Source organism: Telmatherina bonti (assembly GCF_933228915.1).
Source record: "Telmatherina bonti genome assembly, chromosome: 4".
Taxonomy (NCBI): Eukaryota; Metazoa; Chordata; class Actinopteri; order Atheriniformes; family Telmatherinidae; genus Telmatherina; species Telmatherina bonti.
The window spans coordinates 35,748,534-35,770,491 of NC_136622.1; the positions used below are offsets into that span (position 1 = coordinate 35,748,534).

Consider the following 21,958-nt stretch of genomic DNA (forward strand, 5'->3'; position numbering starts at 1 on the left):
TTGTCAAGCGGCTTCGCTGGTGCCTCCCACTCTACGTCTGCGCCCTTCCGCTGACAGCGTGCGCGTTCACGGCATAACAGGAGGTCAGCGTGCGACGTTCCGAACAGGCGACGCGGAGCTAAAAGCTAAAACTTCTGCTAATTTCTCAACATCAAACTTTAGGTATTTAAACACGAACGGGTTAGATGTTTTAATTAACTTAAAAAAAAGATAGCTCACTTTAATCTTGGCGTTTCTTAAATTTAATTACTTTAAACATTTTAAATATGTAAGACTTCGGCCTTGTTAGTTCATAGATCTAGCAGTGTCATGGGCTAACGTTAGCATAGCTAGCCTGAGATGACTTCCGCTCTGTTTTAATTAGTTTTGTTTTTAAAAAAGTTTTCTTACCACCAACAAACTGGTGAAACCTTCCGAGCATACATTAAAAACTAAAAGGTAGTTAGCTGCCATACTTAAAGTACAACTTTAAGTGTAATACGTGGTACGTGTAATAGTGGTAAGCAAAACTATACAGAAAGTAAACAGTTAGCTTAGCCTTCAGCTAGCTTCCGTCTCACATTTAATGAATATTTTTAAATAGTTTACTTCAGATTGATATTTTTTCTACAACTATATATTTGTTTTTGTTGTCTGAGCTGTGCTTTGTGATGTCAAACAGTTCTGTAAAATTGTGTTTAAACAATAGAAATTATATTTTAAAATGAGAAAAGTCGAATAGAAAAAAAATCGGGATTTTTTTTGCCTCACAATTTTAAAATATATATATATTTTTTCAAATAATTAAATATAATCCATTATGAAATTCTAGTCTTTTTTTTTTTAAATTTTTAAAATAGTTTTTATTGATCTGTTTACTTGTCTTCTTGGGCATTATAGCAGCAGAAAGATGGTCTGACTCGTTGTGTTGTTTTTTCTCATCAAAATCAAGAAAAATGACGATTTTAAAAAAGTTTTTTACTTTTTTTTTTTTGTTTGTTTGTTTTTATCTAAAAAATGAGCAATATTGAAGCATTGTGATAATCACAATTTAAATCGAATTGGCACCCAAAAAAATTTAAATCGAATCGGGACAAAAGCATATCCTCAGAGCCCTAGTTTCCACATATGATTGCAAAGAATAAGAAGACAGGCAACTTTTATGACGCAAAACATCCTTAAAAACTATATTTCAATCACTGATTTTATCTCAACTAGATTACTGTCCAGTCGTTTGGTTAAATGCCACAAGGGATGTGTTTGACTACAACATGTAAAAAATAGAGCTGCCCAAACAAAACTGAAGTGTGACTTCAGGACAAATATCATCACAATGCATAAGAAACTTAACTGGTTGTTGGTCAAAGACAGACTACTCATTGACAGTTGTAATTAGAAATATATCTGTATTAAAATTACCTGTTATTTTATTTAATAACCTTACTTTTAGTGCTTGAAATCATGACTATATCACAAGACATGCAAAAGATGGAAATTTTAGCTTGCCTGAAGCAAAATCAGATGCCATAAAAATAACTGTTTTGTTTAGAGGCATGAAAATGTGGAATTCTATACCGGAGAACATTAAATTAACTACGGACCTAAAAAACTTTAAAATATTAATAAAGACTATTTCTCAAAAGTACAGGTATCTATATAAATCATAATTATAAGGGTTTGGTGACAAAAGTATAATAAACACAAGTGAATGTGTAATAGAGTAAACTAATTGATAATGGGGATATAGGTGTACTAGAAGATTTGTATTATAGATGATCAAATATATAGGTTGATTTCCAATTATAAGTAAGCGTATTTTTGTGAATGAATAGTTTATGTGATAGGATGTAATATGAATGGATATGACATGCATGCATTTAGTATGTAAAAATGGATGTAAAGAGATGGATCTGAATATGTAAATAGCTTGTATTCCAGGATTGAACTGAAGTGCTGATGTTCTGTGTAACTTTTTACAAGTTTTTGTTTTTATATGTTATAATTGTGCCGGACCCCAGGAAGAATAGCTGTAGCTTTCTACAGCTAATAGGGATCCTAAGTAAACTAAACAGATTGATTAAGCAATGATGTAATGTTTTTACTTCATCTGTCCCTTCCTAAGGACATGCAGAGATCCAGGTGAAACTAACTGTTTTGTGTTTTATTTCCAGGGTTTGTTTTAAAGATGTCTTCAGGTGCTCTCTTTCCCAGCTTAGTCAGTGGTTCGAGGGGAAGCTCCAGCAAGTACCTGGTGGAGTTTCGTGCTGGCAAAATGACCTTGAAGGGGAACACGGTTACACCTGACAAGCGTAAAGGCACGGTGTACATCCAGCAGTCTGACGATTCCCTGATCCATTTCTGCTGGAAGGACAGGACCACAGGGAATGTGGACGATGTGAGCAGTTCTTCATGAGGGATTTATGAATTTCATGGAATTTCATGAGACTTACTGGAAACTCTTTTCTGTCCCAGGACCTGATCATCTTCCCTGACGACTGTGAGTTTAAGAGAGTGAACCAGTGCACCACGGGACGTGTCTATGTGCTTAAGTTCAAGGCTGGATCCAAGAGGCTTTTCTTCTGGATGCAGGTTGGGAGAATTTTTATTTTATTAAAATTATTGAACTAAATGATATTTATACCCTTTTATTTGTGTTGAAACGGTTGCTGAAGATTTAAACAGGAACATTAAATGGGTAGAAGTAATAATGATAGCTAAATGCCTCCCGGTCTAAGATCTTTTGGTTTCAGTTTGATTATTTTTTATTCTTTTGTTCCCATCAGGAGCCAAAAACAGACAAAGATGATGAGTACTGTCGTAAGGTGAACGAGTATTTGAACAACCCTCCCATCCCGGGAGCACCCGGCAGCGGAGGTGGCAGCGGTCATGAACTGTCTGCCCTTGGAGGAGAGGGAGGCCTCCAAAACCTGCTGGGAAACATGAGCCACAACCAGCTGATGCAGCTAATTGGACCAACCGGGTTGGGCGGACTGGGTGAGCTTTTCAGGATCCTTCTCCTGGAAATGAGAGGATCCAGCTGAGAGTCTGAACACCTAATCAGGCTGTTCTTCTCTTTCTCTTTGACGTTTGTCTGAGGAGGCCTGGGAGCTTTAGCAGGGCCTGGACTTGCCAACCTGTTGGGCAGCGGAGGTCCAGCCACCAGCAGCTCTTCATCCAGGTGACGTTTAAGTACCACTCGCATTCATAACAACAGATCGATGTAGAGCGTTTACTCAAGTCTTCCTCCTTTTCTCAGCTCTCGTAGCCAGTCCACAGCAGCTACGCTTTCCTCGGGTGGAGCTCCGAGACTGAGCTCATCACAGGCACCGAGCACCCCCGCACCTCCCGCCGCTACAACTCCCTCCTCCACTGGTGCTTCTCCATCTACACCAGGTACAGTTTTGGTGCCCTTTAGGTGCCTTATCAGTGTTGTGAATGACCTGGTGATCATCCTGTCAGAAACCAGGCAGGTTTACACCAAACCCATTAAAAATCTGCAATAAACTGCTGAAATAAAATATTTTCCAATTTGTGGAAATATGAGCAAATTTTTTAATATGATCGCATCAACATCTCAAAAGTAATTTTCACATTAAAAAAAAAAAAAAACAAAAAGGGGAGGGGGGCGGCATTTCAGAACAAAGTAGGTTAAATAGTGACAGGTTGATAACATGACTGGGTGTGTTTATATAAAAAAAAAAAAGGCATTTCTGAGAAGCAGAGTTCACCAATCTGAGACAAACATGTTCCCGAACATCAGATTATTGGAATTAAATAATTTGTTAAATATCATCAGAACATCCAGAGAATCTAATTTGGCAGTCCTCTTTCAAATTTCTATCTGATGCATTTGGGATTAATATTGCAGCTGAGGCCAAGAATGTAATATTCTGCATTGCACCAAAAATTTTCAGCAGTCGAAAATATAAAGTAGTAGTTGCCTTTGCCACACTTCTTTCTCGCAGGCTTGTACTGCTTCAGTGGAAGGAAAAGCATCCTCCATCTTTTAAATGATGGTTTGTTGATCTTTTCCATCATTTAACACTGGAGAAAATAAGGTCCTCTAAGATGCTGCATTAATAAATTCTTCAATATCTGGCAACCTATTTTGGATCAGATTAAAAATCTTATCTTACATGAGTAACTTCATCTTTAGATGATTGTTTCTGATGCAACAGGGTGGGTTTTTTCCGGGGAGTTGTATATTAAAAAAAGATGACTGTATTGTATTTTCAATATTATGTCCGACTAATTTTTCAATAAACTTTGGGGGAAAAAAAACATCCAGAGAATCAGGAGGAATCTCTGTATGCACTGGACAAGGCCGAAGGTTAAACTTGATGCTGGTGGAAGCCGAACATGATTCTCTCCTGATCATTTTCCACAGCACTTTGGGATTGGACTCTCGTATCTCTGACATGTTCGTGTTGTTTGCAGCCTCGGCTCAGACTCCAGTGGCCCCAGCTCCCGTTGGAAGCCCCGGTGCCCACCAGCCCATCCAGCTCAGCGACCTTCAGAGCATCCTCGCCACCATGAACGTCCCAGCTGCAGCTGCTCAGGGAACAGCAGGTACATGACAGACGATATCCTGCTGGGGTTGTAAGAGACTGTAGAGCTTAACGGTGCCTTGTCGTGTCCTGCAGTGGACCTAGCGAGTGTTTGTACCCCTGAGATGATGGCTCCCATCCTGACTAATGCTGAGGTCCAGCAGAGACTCCTTCCCTTCCTGCCCAGTGGAGAGAGTTTACCTCAGAGTGCTGAGGAGCTGCAGAACACACTCAACTCACCTCAGTTCCAACAGGTAAGACGCCTGCATCCGTGAATGTTTATATATGAAGGAGGGCTGTTGAGGCAGTTTCCTGTCAAACTGACCGCGACTTCTTCCTCCTTCGTAGTCGATGAGCATGTTCAGCAGCGCCTTGGCCTCAGGGCAGCTCGGCCCCCTCATGAGCCAGTTTGGGCTCCCGGCTGAGGCTGTGGATGCTGCCAACAGGGGAGGTAAGAAGCACATGCAGACGGTGACCTGAGTCTGAGGCAGGAACTAAACACTTAACTCTTTCCCTGCCAGATGTGGAGGCGTTTGCCAGAGCCATGCAGGGCAGCAAGGGCGACTCCAAGGAGAAGAAAGAAGACGACGAGGACATGAGTCTGGACTAGAGCCCAATGTGCTGCGTCTCAAGCCAAATCAGATTCTTTACCTCCTGATCCCCAGCGTTGTCTTGCCCTCCTCTGTGCCGAAGGCAACGTTCCCACTCAGGACAAACGCAACATGAGCAGGACTTCACGCCGTTCTGCTCGACCGCGTTGAACAGCACTGCTTCGGTTTCTTTCCCCGCTGGGCGACTCTGTCCGGATTCAGCCTTAACTTCTCTTTTCCGTTGTTACAGCAGCCGAATGAGGCCGTTTTTGTTGATCAAATAAAATCTAAATCTGCTTGGCTCCACTTTCCTTCTCATGTAGCAAATAAACAAACTGGACAGTTGATACAGAAAAGGAAAACTTTATTCAAAAACACATGAGGGGTCTGGGAGTGACAGAGAAGCAGCTTGTTTATAAAAACAATTATATACACACAGGCTTCATTATTGTTTGGTACGTTGACATTTCTGAGTGAGCGGAGACACATGAGACGTGTCCATGTCCTGACAGAAGACATGGAGATGACAGCTGATGGTACTAAAGCAAATTACATACAACTTGAAAACAAAGCTACGTTCTCACTGCAGGCAGATGGGATCTAAACGGTTTTCTTCACATGTGACCTAAACTTTTATTCCTCTCAACAGGATGAACGGTGAGAATCCAAGAAAAACACCACCATCCATAAAAATCTGATCATTTTTAACCCTGTCGGGACATAAGAGCGGCCATTTCCAAGGCTTTGACCACTGATAAAAGCAGACAGGCAGCGAGTTGGCCACCTCCATCTGCTACCTGCTCAGGTAACTGAGGTTGGCACCTTCTGTATGGTACAAGCAAATCCTCATCTCAACATTTATCTGATTAAAGAAAAGAACATTTTTAGTGATTTTTCTCTTAAAAACATGGCCAATGGTGGACAAACACGCAAAACATCAGAATGAAGCTTTAAGACCTGCAGTGTGAACGTAGCCGAAGGCTAGATGAGTTTTGGGAACAGTATTTCCAGCTCTCATCCTGTTTACCTGGAATTCATCAAACCAAATCTTCCCAGATGTCCTGGTCCGAGGTGTCTGCTGTCCTGGGACGTTGGCTCCCTATCACAGTGTTCGACTCAGTGGAAATATGGATGACTCTGAGCTGCAGACATGACGCCTAACAGCTGTTTTCATCTCATATAGCAGGAGAAAATCTAAATATGTCCACGATGCTCCACGTTTGAGCTTTTACAACTTGTTTCAGTGCAGACGGCTGTCGCTCACGTAGCACAACAAACGTAGAATATAGTACTGACAAATGTGAAAATATAGACATCTTTTCAAAAGGAAAACAACATAATAAATATTAATATATTTTTTAATAATAAAGCTACAGTTACATAACACCCACCACCAGGATTGTTGCAGCTTGGGAATGTGAGGATAAGACAGTGTTGCTGTTTACATGTGTGGACAGCCTTGTGTCCCCACCGCTCCGTGGACGGACAGCGGACTGGACAACTCTGCAGGTATCCGGTTGACGGTTGCTCGGCGGATGCAACCGTGGAAGGCTGGCAACCCATCCGGCAGACTTGGAACTCCAACACCACCTGGTGGTCAAGCAGAGGAACAACATGCTGGTCAGGATAAACAGAGTAAATTACTGACATCTAGTGGTGGAGATGGGCATGGCAACGACTTCAAATGAGACACACAGTTGTGAACGGACACAATTCTTCCAGATATAAACATTGTCTACATGCCTAGATGTACAGAGCTGCTGCCATGTGATTGGCTGGTATGAAATTGGTCGGTGGGCCTGATAGAGTGGATCTGTCTAGACAAACATTGGTCAATAGTTCCTACAGTTTTAAAGCAATTAGGATTGTTTGCGCTCACCGGGAGCACCTCCGAGGTAAAGCGTCACCGTTTCCCCTGCAGAGTGCCTCTGCTTCGGGCCGACGCTTTGCTTGTCGACTCCGTCCACATGCAGCTGGAGAACATTCTTTTTCTTCACCACTACGGAAACATCAGCGTCACAACGGATCAATAAAACATTTCAAAACGCCGGAGGAGAGTTTGTCTGAATAAACTCACCTTTCATCGTATGCCAGCGTCTGTCATTCAGAGGTTCTTTCGGTAAGTAGGAGGTAGAGAATTCACCTTTTCCAGTGTTCACTGAAGCTGTCACCTGCAAACACGGACGTCGTTTCAGGCAAGTTTATCTGTACAGCACATTCCACAAGGTGAGTCAAGGTGTTTACAGAAACTCTGAAACTTTACCAAATAAGAAGCATCGCTTGAAATTAAAACGAGAGAAAACAGGAAAGAACATTAAAAACCATTAAAACATCATCAAGTTTAATGAAACAGATGCAGATTTGGACTTAAAAACTGCTTCCATGCAGCTGAGAACAGGAAGGGTCTTTAGCTGGATGTTCCAGCTGGTCTGAGGCTTTCTGGGACTTTCCTTCAGACATCTGGAGCATAGAAGCTGAATGCAGCTCCTCCAGGTCTGCTTTTGACTCTGGAACTGATACAAGACCAGATCCAGATGACCTGAGGGGTCTGGTGGGTTCATACTTGGTAATATATATCAGCATGTCATCTGCATAGCTATGGTAACCAATGTCCTTTATGGCCTGTGCCAGCGGGAGCATCTAGACGTTCCCAGAAGAGGCACCAGGATGGAACCATGGGGACGTAAAGTAGAAGCATCTCTAGAACAAAACCAAGCCTTACCTCTCCCTGACTGAGGACCAAGCTCAGGTACTGATCAGCGGATCTCCCGGCATACAACAGCAGCCCGGAGTCCGAGATGGGTCGAACCTCCAGCTGGATTTCTACATCTCGACCCAGAACCAATGAGTGGTCTGTAAGAAGGAAGAGTCTTCAGTCAGGACGTGAAAAGGCAGGACAGTTTGACAGAACAAAGACATGAACGATGAGAGATGATCACTACCTATCGCGATGCTTCCTCCCTGCCCAGGGAAGTACACTCCGGGCTGCAGGGGGTCTGGGAAGCAGTGCATCGTCCCCTGGCTGTGAGCTGGCGCTACTCCAGGGGCTCGATTTAACGTCAGATCCTTGACACAACCGATGAACCCAGCAGAGCTCAGGACCTAAAACAAATGGACAGATGAGAGGAAGAAACCCTCGACAAAAACAAAACAATTTTGTTTGTACATGTTAGCTGGGCTGCTAGACTGGTTGGGCTTCCTCAGCTGGAAACGGTGGAATGTCCCCTCTGGGGCAGGAAAGAGCTCTTGTCTCAAGTGGATGTGAGTATCTCGGGTTCCCAAGTAAGGGAGGTATGGAGCCTGGGTTGACAGGATGATCAGAATTATGCCGACTCATGGGTCTGTGTGTCGGCCCTATGGGGTCAGTTTGGTTTGTTTTTCCCTTTTTTCTTGTTGTGTTTTCCTTTTCAGAGTGGCAGGTGGAGCTCATCAGGCCAACGAGGAGCACCATGGCCAGTCCTCCTTATTACAGCTTGATGATCCCCCTTCCTTTCTCTCTTCCTGCTTCCACTCTCGTTTTGGTTTTGTCGTGCACGTTGCATTGTTTAAAAAATTATGTTTGACTTTTGGTTGCAACTCTACCACGTACCGCATCTTTGTTATGGTTTTTAAGCCGGGTCATGACAGTAGGTCACGTAGAAGGAGCTGATCTGAAAGACAAAGCTCTCTGTTTACTGGTTGACCTTCATCAGCCATGATCCCAGCTGTGGGTGGAGACGCTGCTCTTCCATATCACAGAGCCAGATGAAATGGTCCACACATCTGGTCAGGATGCCAGCTAGACATGTTCCTGGGGAGCTGTTCTGGGCACGTCCCACTAGGAGGAGACCCTGTGAGACACTCAGGACATGCTGGACGTACTACGTCTCTTAAATGGCTTGGGAATGTCTTAGGATAGTTCAGATAAACTGATAGAGTGGCCGGGAGATAGATGGATAGATTCCTCTTTGTCTCTTTTGATAAAAATGAAACTGAACTCATTTTTTACTTGAGACCAAGCAGCAACCTCCAGCAGTTAAAAGTGAAGCCTATGCAGAAGTGCTAAAAACTGCAGTGCCCCCTTCATCCACTAGGGGCTGCAAAACAGAGCAAATCCCCATAGACTCCCATGTTAAAAAAGACCAACTTAACAGCAGAAGGAAACATGTTTACAGCAGAAATAAACATGTTTACAGCAGGAATAAACATGTTTACAGCCTGGTACAAAAATTCATTTTAGGTTTAATAGGTCAGGTTTACGTTCATGACAACTGTGGGGAGAGTGAATTGTTTTCTAACACCTCCGTTTAAACGTAATTCAATCTCAAAATTCGACATATTTAGGGACGTGTCCTTTTGATTGACAGGTACCCAATATCCCGCTTCAAGTAAGAACGTAGAACAACAGCGGTTTTTACCAGCTTGACAGTGTGGCTTACCTCCGTTTCTTGGTTAGCTTGGTTAGCTCTTTGCTACAGGCAGCTCGCAGTTTGTTAGATGTCAATCATCAACCCCACCCTCACAGCCCCCCTCTCAGCTCCACCTCTTTGCCCATATTTGTAGTTTTTGGGAGAGACGACACGCATGACGCTGCAAAGAGGGTGATGGTGGGAACCGCCCAATGAGCTTGAATTCAGCTCTTCAGAAATCTATGGGCGACGTCACGGAGGCTCCGCCCATCTTTCATATATAGTCTATGCTTGAACCAGAATCTAGCAGATGAGACGGTTTCTTCAGGAAACTCGGCTCATGTCTGCCGCAGCGACTGAGATCTGCCCTGCAATCGTGTAGACCAATGTTTTACACATACTGAACAAACTGCTGCCGTGGCATTTCTGGACTTCCAGAGCCAATTCGAAATCCCAGAACTTAGCGTGATCTGGTGAACATGGAGGACAATGCTTCACCGCCTCCACACAGAGGACATCAAACAATGACTTATCGTCGACTTACCACAGTGTGAAACAAGTTCAACAGGACGTAATGTTTACCTTCACTGAAGGCGGGACTCCTCCAATATATACAGGCCCAGTGATCGACAGTCCGATTCCTCCAGGCCTTCTCGCAGACTGAATGCTGATGCCATCAATGATCATACTGATCTTCAGGCCTTCTTGCTTTATAAAGACCTGCAGGACAAATAGAGGCAGACGGCTGATTCAGATACCAAGCTGAGCGTTTAAATGATCAGTCATGTGATCACCTCATCTTTCCTCATACATTTACTCATGTCAGTATGGAATGTCTTTGTGCTTGTTGGGAAAATGGACTCGTGGCCTAACACGTCGGTGTGAACTCACTGTGTGCCAGCGGTCGTCGTCGTACTTCTTGCGGCTCCGCAGTCTGACGTTCCTCTTTCCTCCGTCTAATAAAAGCTCCAGGTGTCCGCCTGAGATGCTGAGCGACATGACAGACCTGCCGCGCTGTCCACCTGCTGCGTACAGCACCAGACCATCAGCGGATTTCATCTTCACCGCCACGGAGAAATGAGACCTGCGGAAAGAAATGATAACTGGAATCAGCTCCCACTCTTAACTACAGGCAAAATGTCAGGATTTTTAGCTGACTAGACGTTCCAGATGGTGAACAGACGGATTCTTAGACTGTACTGAAGGTTTCCAGTTTGTCTTCGTGCTTACATGGAGCTCAGCGGTCTGGGCGGGTCATATCTCTGGTAACTGTTTGTGGAGTCTCTGAAGCGCATGGCTCTGCTTTCTGGCTGGGTTGGCTCTTCCTGATACGAATTTCTGTTCTTACGTTTGGGAGATCCCGAAGGCTTCTTGTGCTTACCCTGGGAAGGAGACAAAGAAAAAGTTCATCACAAGGCGCCGGTGTTACACCAAACTGCGAGACCCATGAAAATCTGCGACCACTCGAAGGTAATGGTGTACATTTCTCTGCATGTACATCCCACACGATGAGAAAGCCAAGCCTTGAAAATGCTTGTACCAAAGAAGGGGAGTCCAGCTCTGGACTTGTAGGACCACAAGGCATGGCTTTCTTCTCGTGAACGTGCACAATCTAGAGAAATTGACCAATTACAGAGTCCCTGAAAAAAGTCACTAAAATTTCGAAGTACAAAAAAACTCTCTAAGACCAAGCGTTTCCGTCACCATGGAAACCGAATGTAGAGAGTGCTGGAAAACTTAAAGATACGTTTAAGTGCCGTTCGTGTCTGTTGAGTATCCAACACTACAACACTGTAGAGCCACTTTAAAACTGTCTTCAAACTTAAATCAGCCGAAATACGAAAGCATCAACTTTCCACTTCCTGCTTTTCTGCGTTAACCACACCCACCTCAAATGTCAGACCAATCATGCAATACTTCTCACAGCTCTGCGAAAAGAACTTCCTGCTTCACTGATGCGTTGACAACAAGCCTTAAGTCAACCATGTCCATGAGAGCAAACAACATCATTTGAGAACAAAATTATGGGTTTTTTTTGTGGCCTCGAGAACAAGAAAAATGTTCTTGCATTTAGCGGACGACGTCGAAGGCCGAGACCTCGCTCATTTTCTAACGCAGGAATCCCCAACCGTGGTCCTCGAGGACCGGTGTCCTGGAGGTTTTTCCAAGTGTTACTCCTGGAACACACCTGACTCAGACTCATACAAGCTCTATATGTCTACTAAGTACATATTGATTTGAATCAGGTGTGGTGCAGCGGGGAAACTTGGAAAACTTGAAGGACACTGGTCCTCGAGTCGAGGACCAGGATTGGGCATTCCTGTTCTAAAGGACAGTTTATGTTCGACACAAAAGACAGAGATGCAGATGGACGAACAGTTTAATCGGTCTCCTGCCTCGGTTATGCATGTAATTTGGTCTGTTTTGAAGGGGCGAGCCATCTGTCACTGGACGGAGAGAACGGAGCTATACCGCGGAGGCGAGATCTATGGCTGTAAATGGAATCAATGAGATGAGAAGAAGAAGAAGAAATTGATGTAGAAACTGCCCAAAAAAAAGAGTTGAGAAAAGCTAAAAACTTTGTGGTGTTCTTCTTCTTCTGGTGTTTTTGGACGGATGTAAACACTGTAGTGGAGCATTTGCAGCTACCAACCGGTGTAATAACATGAACATTATGCTCAACACTGCCCCCTGGTGGATTCACTGGGTAAACCAAGGCAATGAAAAAAGGCATAGAAGAGTGAGGGTGGTGATGTGTGACAACGTTTGAAACAGACTTCCCAATGTAGCTATGCAAGAGAGCAGTAGCCACAAATTCTGATGGGTCACAGATTTCAGTGCAACATCAGCATTGATTGCAGGCTTTATCTTTTTACTTGCAGGAATGAAAGTGGTCTCTGTGTGGGTTGTGTACCTTCATTTTGCTTCGTTTTCCAGCAACAATCTTCTGAGGATTTTTAGCAGCAGGACAATCCAGAGAAACATCCACATTTTCGTTGGCCTCCAGCAGGTTCAGAACTGTGTGAAAATCCGACTCCATGATCTCCCTGTACATTAAAACCATGCACAGAATTTAGAGCAGAAGATATTCTTCTAAACTTTTCCATTAACGCTGAAAACAGGTTCTGCTCGATGTTTGTTGGTCAACATTTAATGGCGACAGGGAAAACTGGGCACCAGATTCATTCCATCCCAGTCAAGTTTAAGTTCTGAAGGAACCTTTTTCCCATTGTTTAAGCTTATCAATGAGCAAAGATGACAGGTAACTTTTGTCTTTTCAGATTAGTTTTTATTTATTTGTGCACAGACTTTGTTTTGGTGTGTAACTTTAGTGTCATAGACATCGGTTACTGTCTTAGACGTCTAATTGTTGTTTATTGAAGTGGTAATTTGTTGTTTCTATGGTGCAGCAGTGCTCTTTAAACTGAACCAAATGAAGAAATCTTAATCTGTTTTGATTGCATTTCCATTCTATGTTGATGTTTTCAGACTCTTCAGTACTTCTGGCCAGCTGTGGTTGGAACTATGGTCCAGAACTGAACTGGACTAAACCTCTGATTTCCTCTCAGGCCATTTAAACAACAAGATGATAAAAAGGTGAATATGAACTGTTTTTACAAAATGATACCAACAAGCGACCGGTTTTCCTTCCTGGTTCTGATGGAGGTTTTCCTTCCTGGTTCTGGTTCTAATGGAGCTTTTCTTTCCTGGTTCTGATTGTGGTTTACCTCCCATGTTCTGGTCCTGATGGAGGTTTTCCTTCCTAGTTCTGGTCCTGATGGAGGTTTTCCTTCCTAGTTCTGTTCCTAATGGAAGTTTTTATTCCTGGTTCTGGTTCTGATGGATGTTTATTTCCTTTCTGGTTCTGGTTTTGATGGAGGTTTTCCCTCCTGATCTGGTTGTGATGGAGGTTTTCCTTCCTGGTTCTGGTTCTGATGGAGGTTTTTAGTTAAACTGGACTAATGTAGATCAGATGATGGATTTCTTGGACCGTGTCTGTGAAGTTTCAAGCTGAAAAACGGTGAAATCGGTTCTACGTGTTCTGACCTCTTGATGAAAACATTGCTGAGACATCCAGTGAAGTTGGCGATGCCTTGATTCAGCGTTCCACCCAAAAGAGTCTTTCCTGCTGGAAAGCTGGTTGTGCTCGCACTGCTGGTGGCCCGACTGCTCTGCCTTTGCTCCAGCTCATCGTCGACATACAGGCGCATCCTGAGGAAGGAGCAGCCGAGCAATCAGTAAACAGAAAGATGCTCCTCGATGCCGTTCTTCTGCATCGGGATCCTACCCGGTCCCGTTGTTGTATAGCGCCACGTAGTGATTGTTGTCGTCATTGTACGTCTTCTGCGTCTTAATCTCGCTGTTGCCGACTCTGACCACGATGTGTCCGTCTTTCAGGAACACCTGACAGATGCCCCCCTGCAGCCACAGCAGATTAGCAACAACAGATCAAATACTATACTGGCTGAAACTGCGACAGGCAAGCATGATGGGGGTTTCCTCTGACCTCGTTGTTGTGGTAGAACATCAGTCCTTCTGTCTTCTCAGTTCGGAAGCCAAAGCTGGTGTAGAAGTTGTTCCTGAGGCTGGTGGGATTTGCAACACTGACATCCAGGTAGCTCTGACCACTGAAATAGGCCTCACGGGCCAACTGAAAGAATCCATAACAGAAGTTAGACAACAATAATAACAAGGTGGGACGCTGTAGAAGGTGTAAGTAAAACCATAATGTGCAATCTAAAAGGAGGCAAAAACGTATCTGAGAAGTACAGTGCAAAATGCCATATCATTGTTGGAAGTGTTTTAATTTGAGAACACAGGTATTTTATAAGATTTACAATAATTTCAAAAACCAAATTTTTACCGCTGACTTTGAATTTATAGTTATATCTGAAAGCTAATATCAAGTCAATCTTTTTAAGCTGGTTCAGAGGTCTGCCCCAGTTCCAGGTACATTGTGGTCCCGACTCCCATTTTCTTTTCTGAAAACTTCCAGTTTTGTATCACCTTGGCAGTATCTCACAACAGCCATGGTCACATAGAGGTGCTCCTACATGTAACCCTGTGTTTTTTAGAAACCAGCAAGTTTTACATAAATTCATGGTGCAACTTGTTTAACTGATTTCGTTTATTTTAATTAAGACTACAGACAACATATTTTTTGCACTGCAACTAATAAACTACAGACAAAATTGCAAATTAACAGACTAATCTGGCTTGTTAGGGATTGGTGGGGGAGCTTCTCAGCATGCCCTGCTGGACCTCTTGCTGTTTGCACCAGTTTCCAGTGTCAGGTACATGGCAGCCCTAATAATACTGACAAGTGTTATTATGTGCCTCTGTGGTAGTGTCTCATCACAGCCATGTACACATGGGGAAGTTCCTATTTCAATTTTTGCTGTTTTGTAACCAGTAGGTTTCACATGACCTCTTGGTAGTATTTTACTTTTTATTAAAGCTGCTTACATTCACAATGTATCAAGTTAGACGATTGCTCCCAGCAGTGTTCTTCAACCAGTGTCTGTTTGTTACTATCTAAATCAGTATAGTATCAGCTAAAACAATATTTTTTAAAAAGGAGGGCCTGTTATATTAAATTAGCTCAGTACTAGTACTTCTAAATAGTACCTATTAATAACACCTAAAATGAAAAGTACTCCCTTTCATCACCACTATTAGGCAGTCTAAGACCAGAAATTTAAAGAAACTGCATGCTTTTCAGTCTATAGTGCTTTTCAGTTGGCCAACAGGTTGATGGTGTAGTGGTTTAATGAAACGGCTGTGGTTCGGAGGGTCACAGGTTTTAATTCTTGTACTGCATCATGTAAAATAACAGCACTTCTTCTCCTAATGGTTACACTTATGCTCAGAAAACCATGGTTTCAACCTTCTACGTCTGTTGTGCTTTTACACCCATTCAAATATTAAACTCTCCAGCTCATTCTGATATATGTTCATAGCTGTTTAGTTCAACCTTTCCCTTTTAGCAATCCTGCTGATTACACACTGATGGAAGTTCTAAAAAGGCATTTCTATGCCGTTGAAAAAAAACTTCAATAGCTCTGCCAGTACCTTGAACATCCTCTTTTCAATAGAAAAGTTTTGCCTTTTTTCACACATGTATATGCTGGCAGAATGGTGGCTAGTAGTTATGAGAATGGGCCTTCATGCTGGATGTTGCAGATTCAAATCCAACAAGTAACATTTCACTAAATGTTTCTGCACAATACAACTTATCATCTCCTTCCACAAAAGACAGCTGGGATAGGCTCCAGCTTCCCCGCGACCCTGAATTGGATTAAGCGGTTTGGAAAATCTCCTTCCACATTTTATTTTTCAAGAAATTATTCCTCTCTCTCTCTCTCTCTGCAGTTTTCATCACTTGAAAAAAATTTTTTTTTGATTTCTTTTATACTTTATCAGACTGAAAAAAATGCTGCACATCTGCTAGCTGCTGGAATGTGCTGCCACTAATTTCAGTGACATCTTCAATTTTTTTGCATTATAAATCAGTAATTACATATTATCGCATTTACACTTGCTGTTATGTAATAACAGCAAATTTTCTAGTTTGGTTTTTTTTTTAGCTTAGCCATCCGTCTCTTGACTTAGAAAACAAAGAAATGCCACCAGATATCACAGGGGCAGTGCTGAGTTGAACAGCTGACACACAACCAGCGAAAGCAACAAACTACAGTAGAAGAACAGAAAGAAGACCCAGAAACCGGCAAAAATAAAGCACCTTAAGAAGAAGCAGAAGACTTTAAGAAAAGCAGACGAGTGGTTTTCTCCTTCTAGTGTTTTTTAGGCAGTTCATAGCGGTGCATTAACGTTAACGCTACCAACCGGTGCCAGAACACGCAGGTGAACTCAACACTGCCCCATGGTGGATGAAGTGACTTTGGTTGGCATCATGCGTACTATGAGAGGTTAAACCCAAAAACCTGGTGAGTGAAAATCATGATGTGGGCTGTTTTCCAGCCAAATTCACAGGCAAACTGGCTTAGAAGGATTATGTAGATCTCAGTAAGTTCCATATGTTCACCTCAATTCTTTACATTCAAAGTCATTTATGATTTTATTTGTTTTATACTGATTATTTGGGTTGTTGCTAGCAGATGGTAAAACTTTCAGTGAATCATGAGAAAAATGTAGATTTTTACATTTCTCACACAAGCTGGATGTGTTTGAGTGCAACTGTAAGGCATTTTCGTGTAAAGAGATGCAACCTTGTCTCTGAGAAGTGCTGAGCTGCATTACCGTACCAGCAGATCACTGTTGCAGCCAAAACTGACTCCAGAGCTCTTCATACTCTTCAGGTCAACGTGAGAACCGGTCACCTCCACCTTCTTGAAGCAGCCCTTTACAGAGCCCTGCTTAGGGAACAGAGTCTTCAACCTGGAGCAAGAAAAACATGTCTTCACATATGAACTTATTTTTGTGTTTTGCTTTTAGAGAAGTAAAAAGAATGTCACTAAGTCTGTTTTTTGCTCAGAAAGCAGTTTCCAACCTCTCACGTCATCATTAAAGTATCATTTGTGTCCATTTAACTTGAATAAAATTACATTTTAGTTCCTATTTATTCCAGTAAATGCACCTATCCACATCAAACTTTAGATTTACGGAGAAAAAAATTGTTGCACGCACTGTTCAGGCATCTGGTTCAGTGGGACTCCTCCCAAAAAGAACTTGGTGCCGAAAACAGGGATTTCATACGGGATCACCTCGTTTAAGATGTAGGCGCTGTTGTCCCCAATCGCAATGCGGTTTGGCCTTCTACGCACGAAGAAGGTTTTCAGCTAAATGGCAACAAGACGAAGAAAAAGATGCATAAACGCGGTTTTATTTTACTCAGTGCGTGTGGATTTGCATGCACTGAATAAACATCGTAACGTTAAGCTGGAAAACACTCACAAATTTGGGTTCGCCGTCGCTAATGTGCATATTTGGAAAAGGAAAGTTGCGCTGCTCTCCTTCCAGGTTGTGGTAAACCAGGAGCTTTCCACGCTGCACAGCCATGCAGAAGAAGCGACTCTGATGGAGGAGAGACGTGGAGAGAACAATGAGCACCTGCAGCATCACAAAATGCTAATGGTGACGGACGCTCCCTCCCCTCCCCTCCCCTCCCCTCCCTCCCACTCTGGCCTGCAACTTTGTCCTGTCTGACTCAGAGCCTCTTTTTACATCTCTTTACTTTCACTCAAATTGACATCATGGATTTGATCTGCTGGTCTCTCAACACAACTGATCAAATTTTCTCAACCCGGAGATCGGGCAGAGGGGAACCCACATGTCCTGAGGGGACGCTTCCCGCTGGATACGTTCAGGACTCATGGACCAGGTGGAGACTGATGTGTCTGGCTGTTCTGTCCTCTGAGGACGTGGAGGACGTTGACATCTTTGGATTATTGGTGATCGGGATTCTGCTAATTGGCGCTGGTGGAGTCCTGATCTACCTCAAGACCCGGGAGATTCTGGCAACAACTGGCAGGCTGCCAGAATTCTGTAACGGTATGTGCCGGGCTAGCAGTGCACAAACTCTTGCGTTGGCTGGACTTGACTGTAAGCAGGATACCAGTCTGGTCCATACTGGTCATTTGGCCGTGGTCCCGGAGCTGGTCCCCAGAATCAACAACATGGAGAAGATGTCTGCTAGAATCGGTTGAAATTGACCCCCCCATTCGGCTGTCTGGAGCTGCCTGCCTGAGACCTGCTATGGATTCAAGGCCGAGGGCAAATTGTTTTCCTCGTCTGGAACCTAAACAACAATCATATCTGGATTCGGCTTCCCAGTGGCCTTGGGGCCAGCGTAACCCCGCCGAGAACGGAAGAAGAGATGTTCGTAGATGCTCTGTCCCCCCTCCTCAACCACCCCCAGTCCCCCTCCCACATGACTCACCGCCTCCCTGGACGTTGTGTGTCTTGTTTTAGTTTGTGCTTCAGTGTATCTTCGGACTGTGTCATCTTGTGGCATGGCCCGGAGTTACATAACCTTTTTACCCTTGACCCCCCCGCACTATCCTAATGTATCTCTGTTCTTATCTGTAATAAGGCAGCGCCGGTAAAACTGGCTGTGGGGCCTAAGATCAGCTTGGTTCTGTATTATTCTTTTGTCATTAATGTTACATGTCTGAATGTCAAACCTTGGACAAGCTGGCTTGAACTTTGAATTTCCCCTCGGGGATGAATAAAGTATCTTTGATTTGATTTGATACTTGGCCTGCTGAACACAAGGAATCCCAATTAATGCAGGTGAATTAATGATGGAATGTGATGGCGAACTGAATGACGGGGACAAAAAAGCACGGTGCAAGGAAAAAAAAGACAACAATGTTCTTGATAAACAAAAGAAAAACAAAAGTAACAAACCAAAACAAAAACCAAATGATAAAAAATACAGCAAATGCCACCACCCTCCCAAAAAGGAAATAAATGGATAAAAAAATTAAATTCTTATGCAAAAATAAAAACAAAAATATAAAACAGATAAATAAATGAAATAAAAATAAAAACTTAACTGTCTCAATGAGAACCAAAATATCCAAACTTCTAGAACAAAATAAAAACAAATGAACAAAGACAACAAAACAAAATTAGCACCCCATAAAAAAACATTAAACCAACATAAACTAAATTAAAAAAAAAAAAGATATATGGGAAAAACCAAACAACCCAAACAGATAGAATGATCCTAAAACCCTATAAAACTAAATAAAAAGCACTAAATGAAAATAATGGAAACAATACAAACCATTATCAAACAATAAACAAAACAACCCTTCAGAAACAAACACCTCATGAATACAAAATAACTCAGACCAGACAATTAAAACAAACATTGTAACACCATGAAAAGAAAACTGAAAAAAAACCCTCTCAAAATCAAAGTGAACAAAACAAAAATTTACCGCATAAAAACAAACAAAAAGAAAAAAAGATAAAAAACCAAAAGGCACAACCCCACAAAACCAAAGTAAACTGACCAAACATAAGCAAATAAGGAAAAAACAAAACAAATCCAAACCCATAAAAATAAAATAAAACCAATAAACATAAAATCATGAACACATTTTAGACCCATAAAAACAAAAAATTCCAAATAAGTAATAACAGGACAAAAAACATACAAATGTTCCTGTGTAAATAAACGTTCCCAAACGCAACGTTTTACCTCGTTCTTTAGGAGAAGCAGGATTCCGTTCTGGGACAGCAGCCGGAAGTGCAGATCTATTCGCAGCATCTGATCTAGATAATCCACGAAAGTAACCTCAGCAAATCCAGTTCCATCGAAATAAACCCCATCACTGACCCAGGGGGCCGACTGAATCAGCTCCTTCTTGTCCCTGGTTAGGAGTCACACAACGCAAAACAATGGTGTTGGGAAGAACATCATGAATGTTTAGACGTTTATTTAAAACCATGGAATGAAATGCAGAAAAGAAGCGTTTGGACCAACCATTCCCATGGTTTGTCCACTTTGGTGGAAAGGTTGAAGGTTTCTTTGAAGTTATAGAGACTGAGGACCTCCTCGTTCAGTGAGTCCAGCGCAACACAGCCGTTAAAACTAGGCAACTTAAGTGGAGGAGGCGGCTAAGAAAAGAAGCAAAAATGGAAAAACAGATAAGCAGGAGCACAAATCAAAGTGTTGTGTCAGATCATGATACAACTTCACTTTCAGGAAGCAGCAATCAATGCGAGACGAGACCACAGGCTAACTTGTTCTTTTGTTTTTAAATGTCTTTCCTTTCTGGAGGAGTTACACCCTCCTCCGTTTTTTCTGAAATTCCACTCGCATCCAAACAACCATGTTGTTTTCATCACTGAATAATTTGCCCTCCTCTGTGGCTCCGATCATGCATGGTGTCCCACAGGGCTCAATCCTCCTTCTCTTTACTTACATGTTACACCCCGACTGCTTAAACAGGCCCATAAATGCTTCCCTTCTTTGACTTTCTGTTAGATTTAGTTTGGATTGAAAAATCTTTATTTACTTTCAGTCTATAATGTTCCTGACATCCTTCTGACGCTACGGGAACTCGCATGTTTCTTCTCAGCTATGGAGATCCACAGACGGAAACCTTTTAACTGTCTGCAGATCACAGTTTGTTACAGATGAGGCTTTTTCCATCAGAACCTTATTCCCTACACACATCTGATCACGATTATTCCACCTTAAAGGTGCAGAGGTATGAATACTGACATCTATTGGCAGAGACAAGTACTGCAATGAATAAATGGATAGAGAGTGGCTGTCAGCGTTTCAAAATTCTTCCAGACATTAAGATGTTACCATCATGCAACAATAATTCCACTACAGGAAACAAACTTCAAGATTGTGTATATGTTTGATATAAATTTATCTATTTTATTTCTTTTTAATTTTTCTATTAAAATTTTCTTTTATTAAAAAAAATATGGTCCTTTTAGGGTTTTACTTTCCCAAACAGTGCAACAGCTCCTATCAAATAAAGCCAGTCCTGAAATTCTAACACCTTGAATTTATTTACAATTATTTTGATTCAATACATACTAGAAAAAAATTATGGATACAAAAAAACAAAAAAGACAGCAATAAGATAAAAATTTAAACAGAACAAACAATAAATAATAAATCACACTTTCTAACCTCCTTTATTAATATAAATAATAAGATAAATAATGTAATAATATTGCAACAATAGTAAATGAATAAGAATAAACAGAATGATAAAGTCAATAATGAACATTAAAACATAACAGTTAAAAACAAGCAACAAATACATTAATATGACAAAATAAAACATACACACATACTTCAAATATTTCGTCCGAATAATTTTCACTGTAATATTTTTTATGGAACCAGTTTCAAATCTACAAGAATGTGCATGTCAGTGACGAAACTTTCCTCATTAGCGACATCAGACACATATACCGGTAATCAACCAATCAGAGAAGGTCTGCTGACAACCGGGTAAATTTTGGCACATGCAATCCAGGTAGCACTGGTCCAACCCAACATACAAACATACAAAGCAGCATGATTATTTTAATATAAAATTAAAATCAAAAGTATTTAAAAACTACCAAACTATTGGACTTCTGTGTGAGAATCCAAGATGGCGACAATGTTTCAAATTGATCATTTCTCCGTTGGAAAACTAGATTGACAGTTGAAGTAACGGAGAGCGATAAACATGAATAAATCTAAAAGAAAAGGATCCAGGAAAGCTCGGGAACAGGACCTACATCAAGAAGGTATGAGTGATGAATGCTCAGCTAGCGTGGCTAGTAGTCATTCTGAGTCAAAGACATGCCTGGAAGCAGCGGACGTGGCTAATGAGGTGGCTACTGCTAGCTTACAAACTATCCTCCAAGAGCTACGAGCCTCTCATTGTGACAATGAAAATAATTTTCAAGAACTTAAAATGGAACTATTATGTGCATTTCAGGCTAATTTATTTTTATTTCTGAG

General features: G+C 42.0%; 2 protein-coding genes across 2 annotated transcripts in view; one reads left to right on the plus strand and one right to left on the minus strand.

Annotated features, from left to right (window-relative positions):
- The first annotated feature begins 21 nt into the window (after positions 1-21).
- Positions 22-5,417, plus strand: adrm1 (ADRM1 26S proteasome ubiquitin receptor). Its single transcript, XM_079239219.1, has 10 exons — positions 22-162; positions 2,151-2,374; positions 2,452-2,568; positions 2,763-2,973; positions 3,079-3,157; positions 3,236-3,372; positions 4,417-4,548; positions 4,623-4,780; positions 4,875-4,977; positions 5,048-5,417. Exons 2-10 carry the CDS (start codon positions 2,165-2,167, stop codon positions 5,134-5,136), a joined length of 1,236 nt encoding a protein of 411 aa, XP_079095345.1. The 5' UTR covers positions 22-162; positions 2,151-2,164; the 3' UTR covers positions 5,137-5,417.
- Positions 5,418-6,225: 808 nt separating this feature from the next.
- lama5 (laminin, alpha 5) overlaps positions 6,226-21,958 on the minus strand; it is a gene marked incomplete at its 5' end in the record, with an annotated part of 125,222 nt that continues 109,489 nt past the window's right edge. The window contains 17 exons of the mRNA XM_079238596.1: positions 6,226-6,706; positions 6,996-7,115; positions 7,194-7,287; positions 7,839-7,969; positions 8,059-8,218; positions 10,087-10,224; positions 10,396-10,588; positions 10,735-10,886; positions 12,419-12,551; positions 13,552-13,716; positions 13,793-13,923; positions 14,012-14,155; positions 16,770-16,902; positions 17,152-17,303; positions 17,419-17,538; positions 19,676-19,847; positions 19,961-20,094. Of these exons, the coding sequence (XP_079094722.1) occupies positions 6,558-6,706; positions 6,996-7,115; positions 7,194-7,287; positions 7,839-7,969; positions 8,059-8,218; positions 10,087-10,224; positions 10,396-10,588; positions 10,735-10,886; positions 12,419-12,551; positions 13,552-13,716; positions 13,793-13,923; positions 14,012-14,155; positions 16,770-16,902; positions 17,152-17,303; positions 17,419-17,538; positions 19,676-19,847; positions 19,961-20,094 (2,421 nt within the window). The 3' untranslated portion in view covers positions 6,226-6,557. The remainder of the gene's footprint in view (positions 6,707-6,995; positions 7,116-7,193; positions 7,288-7,838; positions 7,970-8,058; positions 8,219-10,086; positions 10,225-10,395; positions 10,589-10,734; positions 10,887-12,418; positions 12,552-13,551; positions 13,717-13,792; positions 13,924-14,011; positions 14,156-16,769; positions 16,903-17,151; positions 17,304-17,418; positions 17,539-19,675; positions 19,848-19,960; positions 20,095-21,958) is intronic.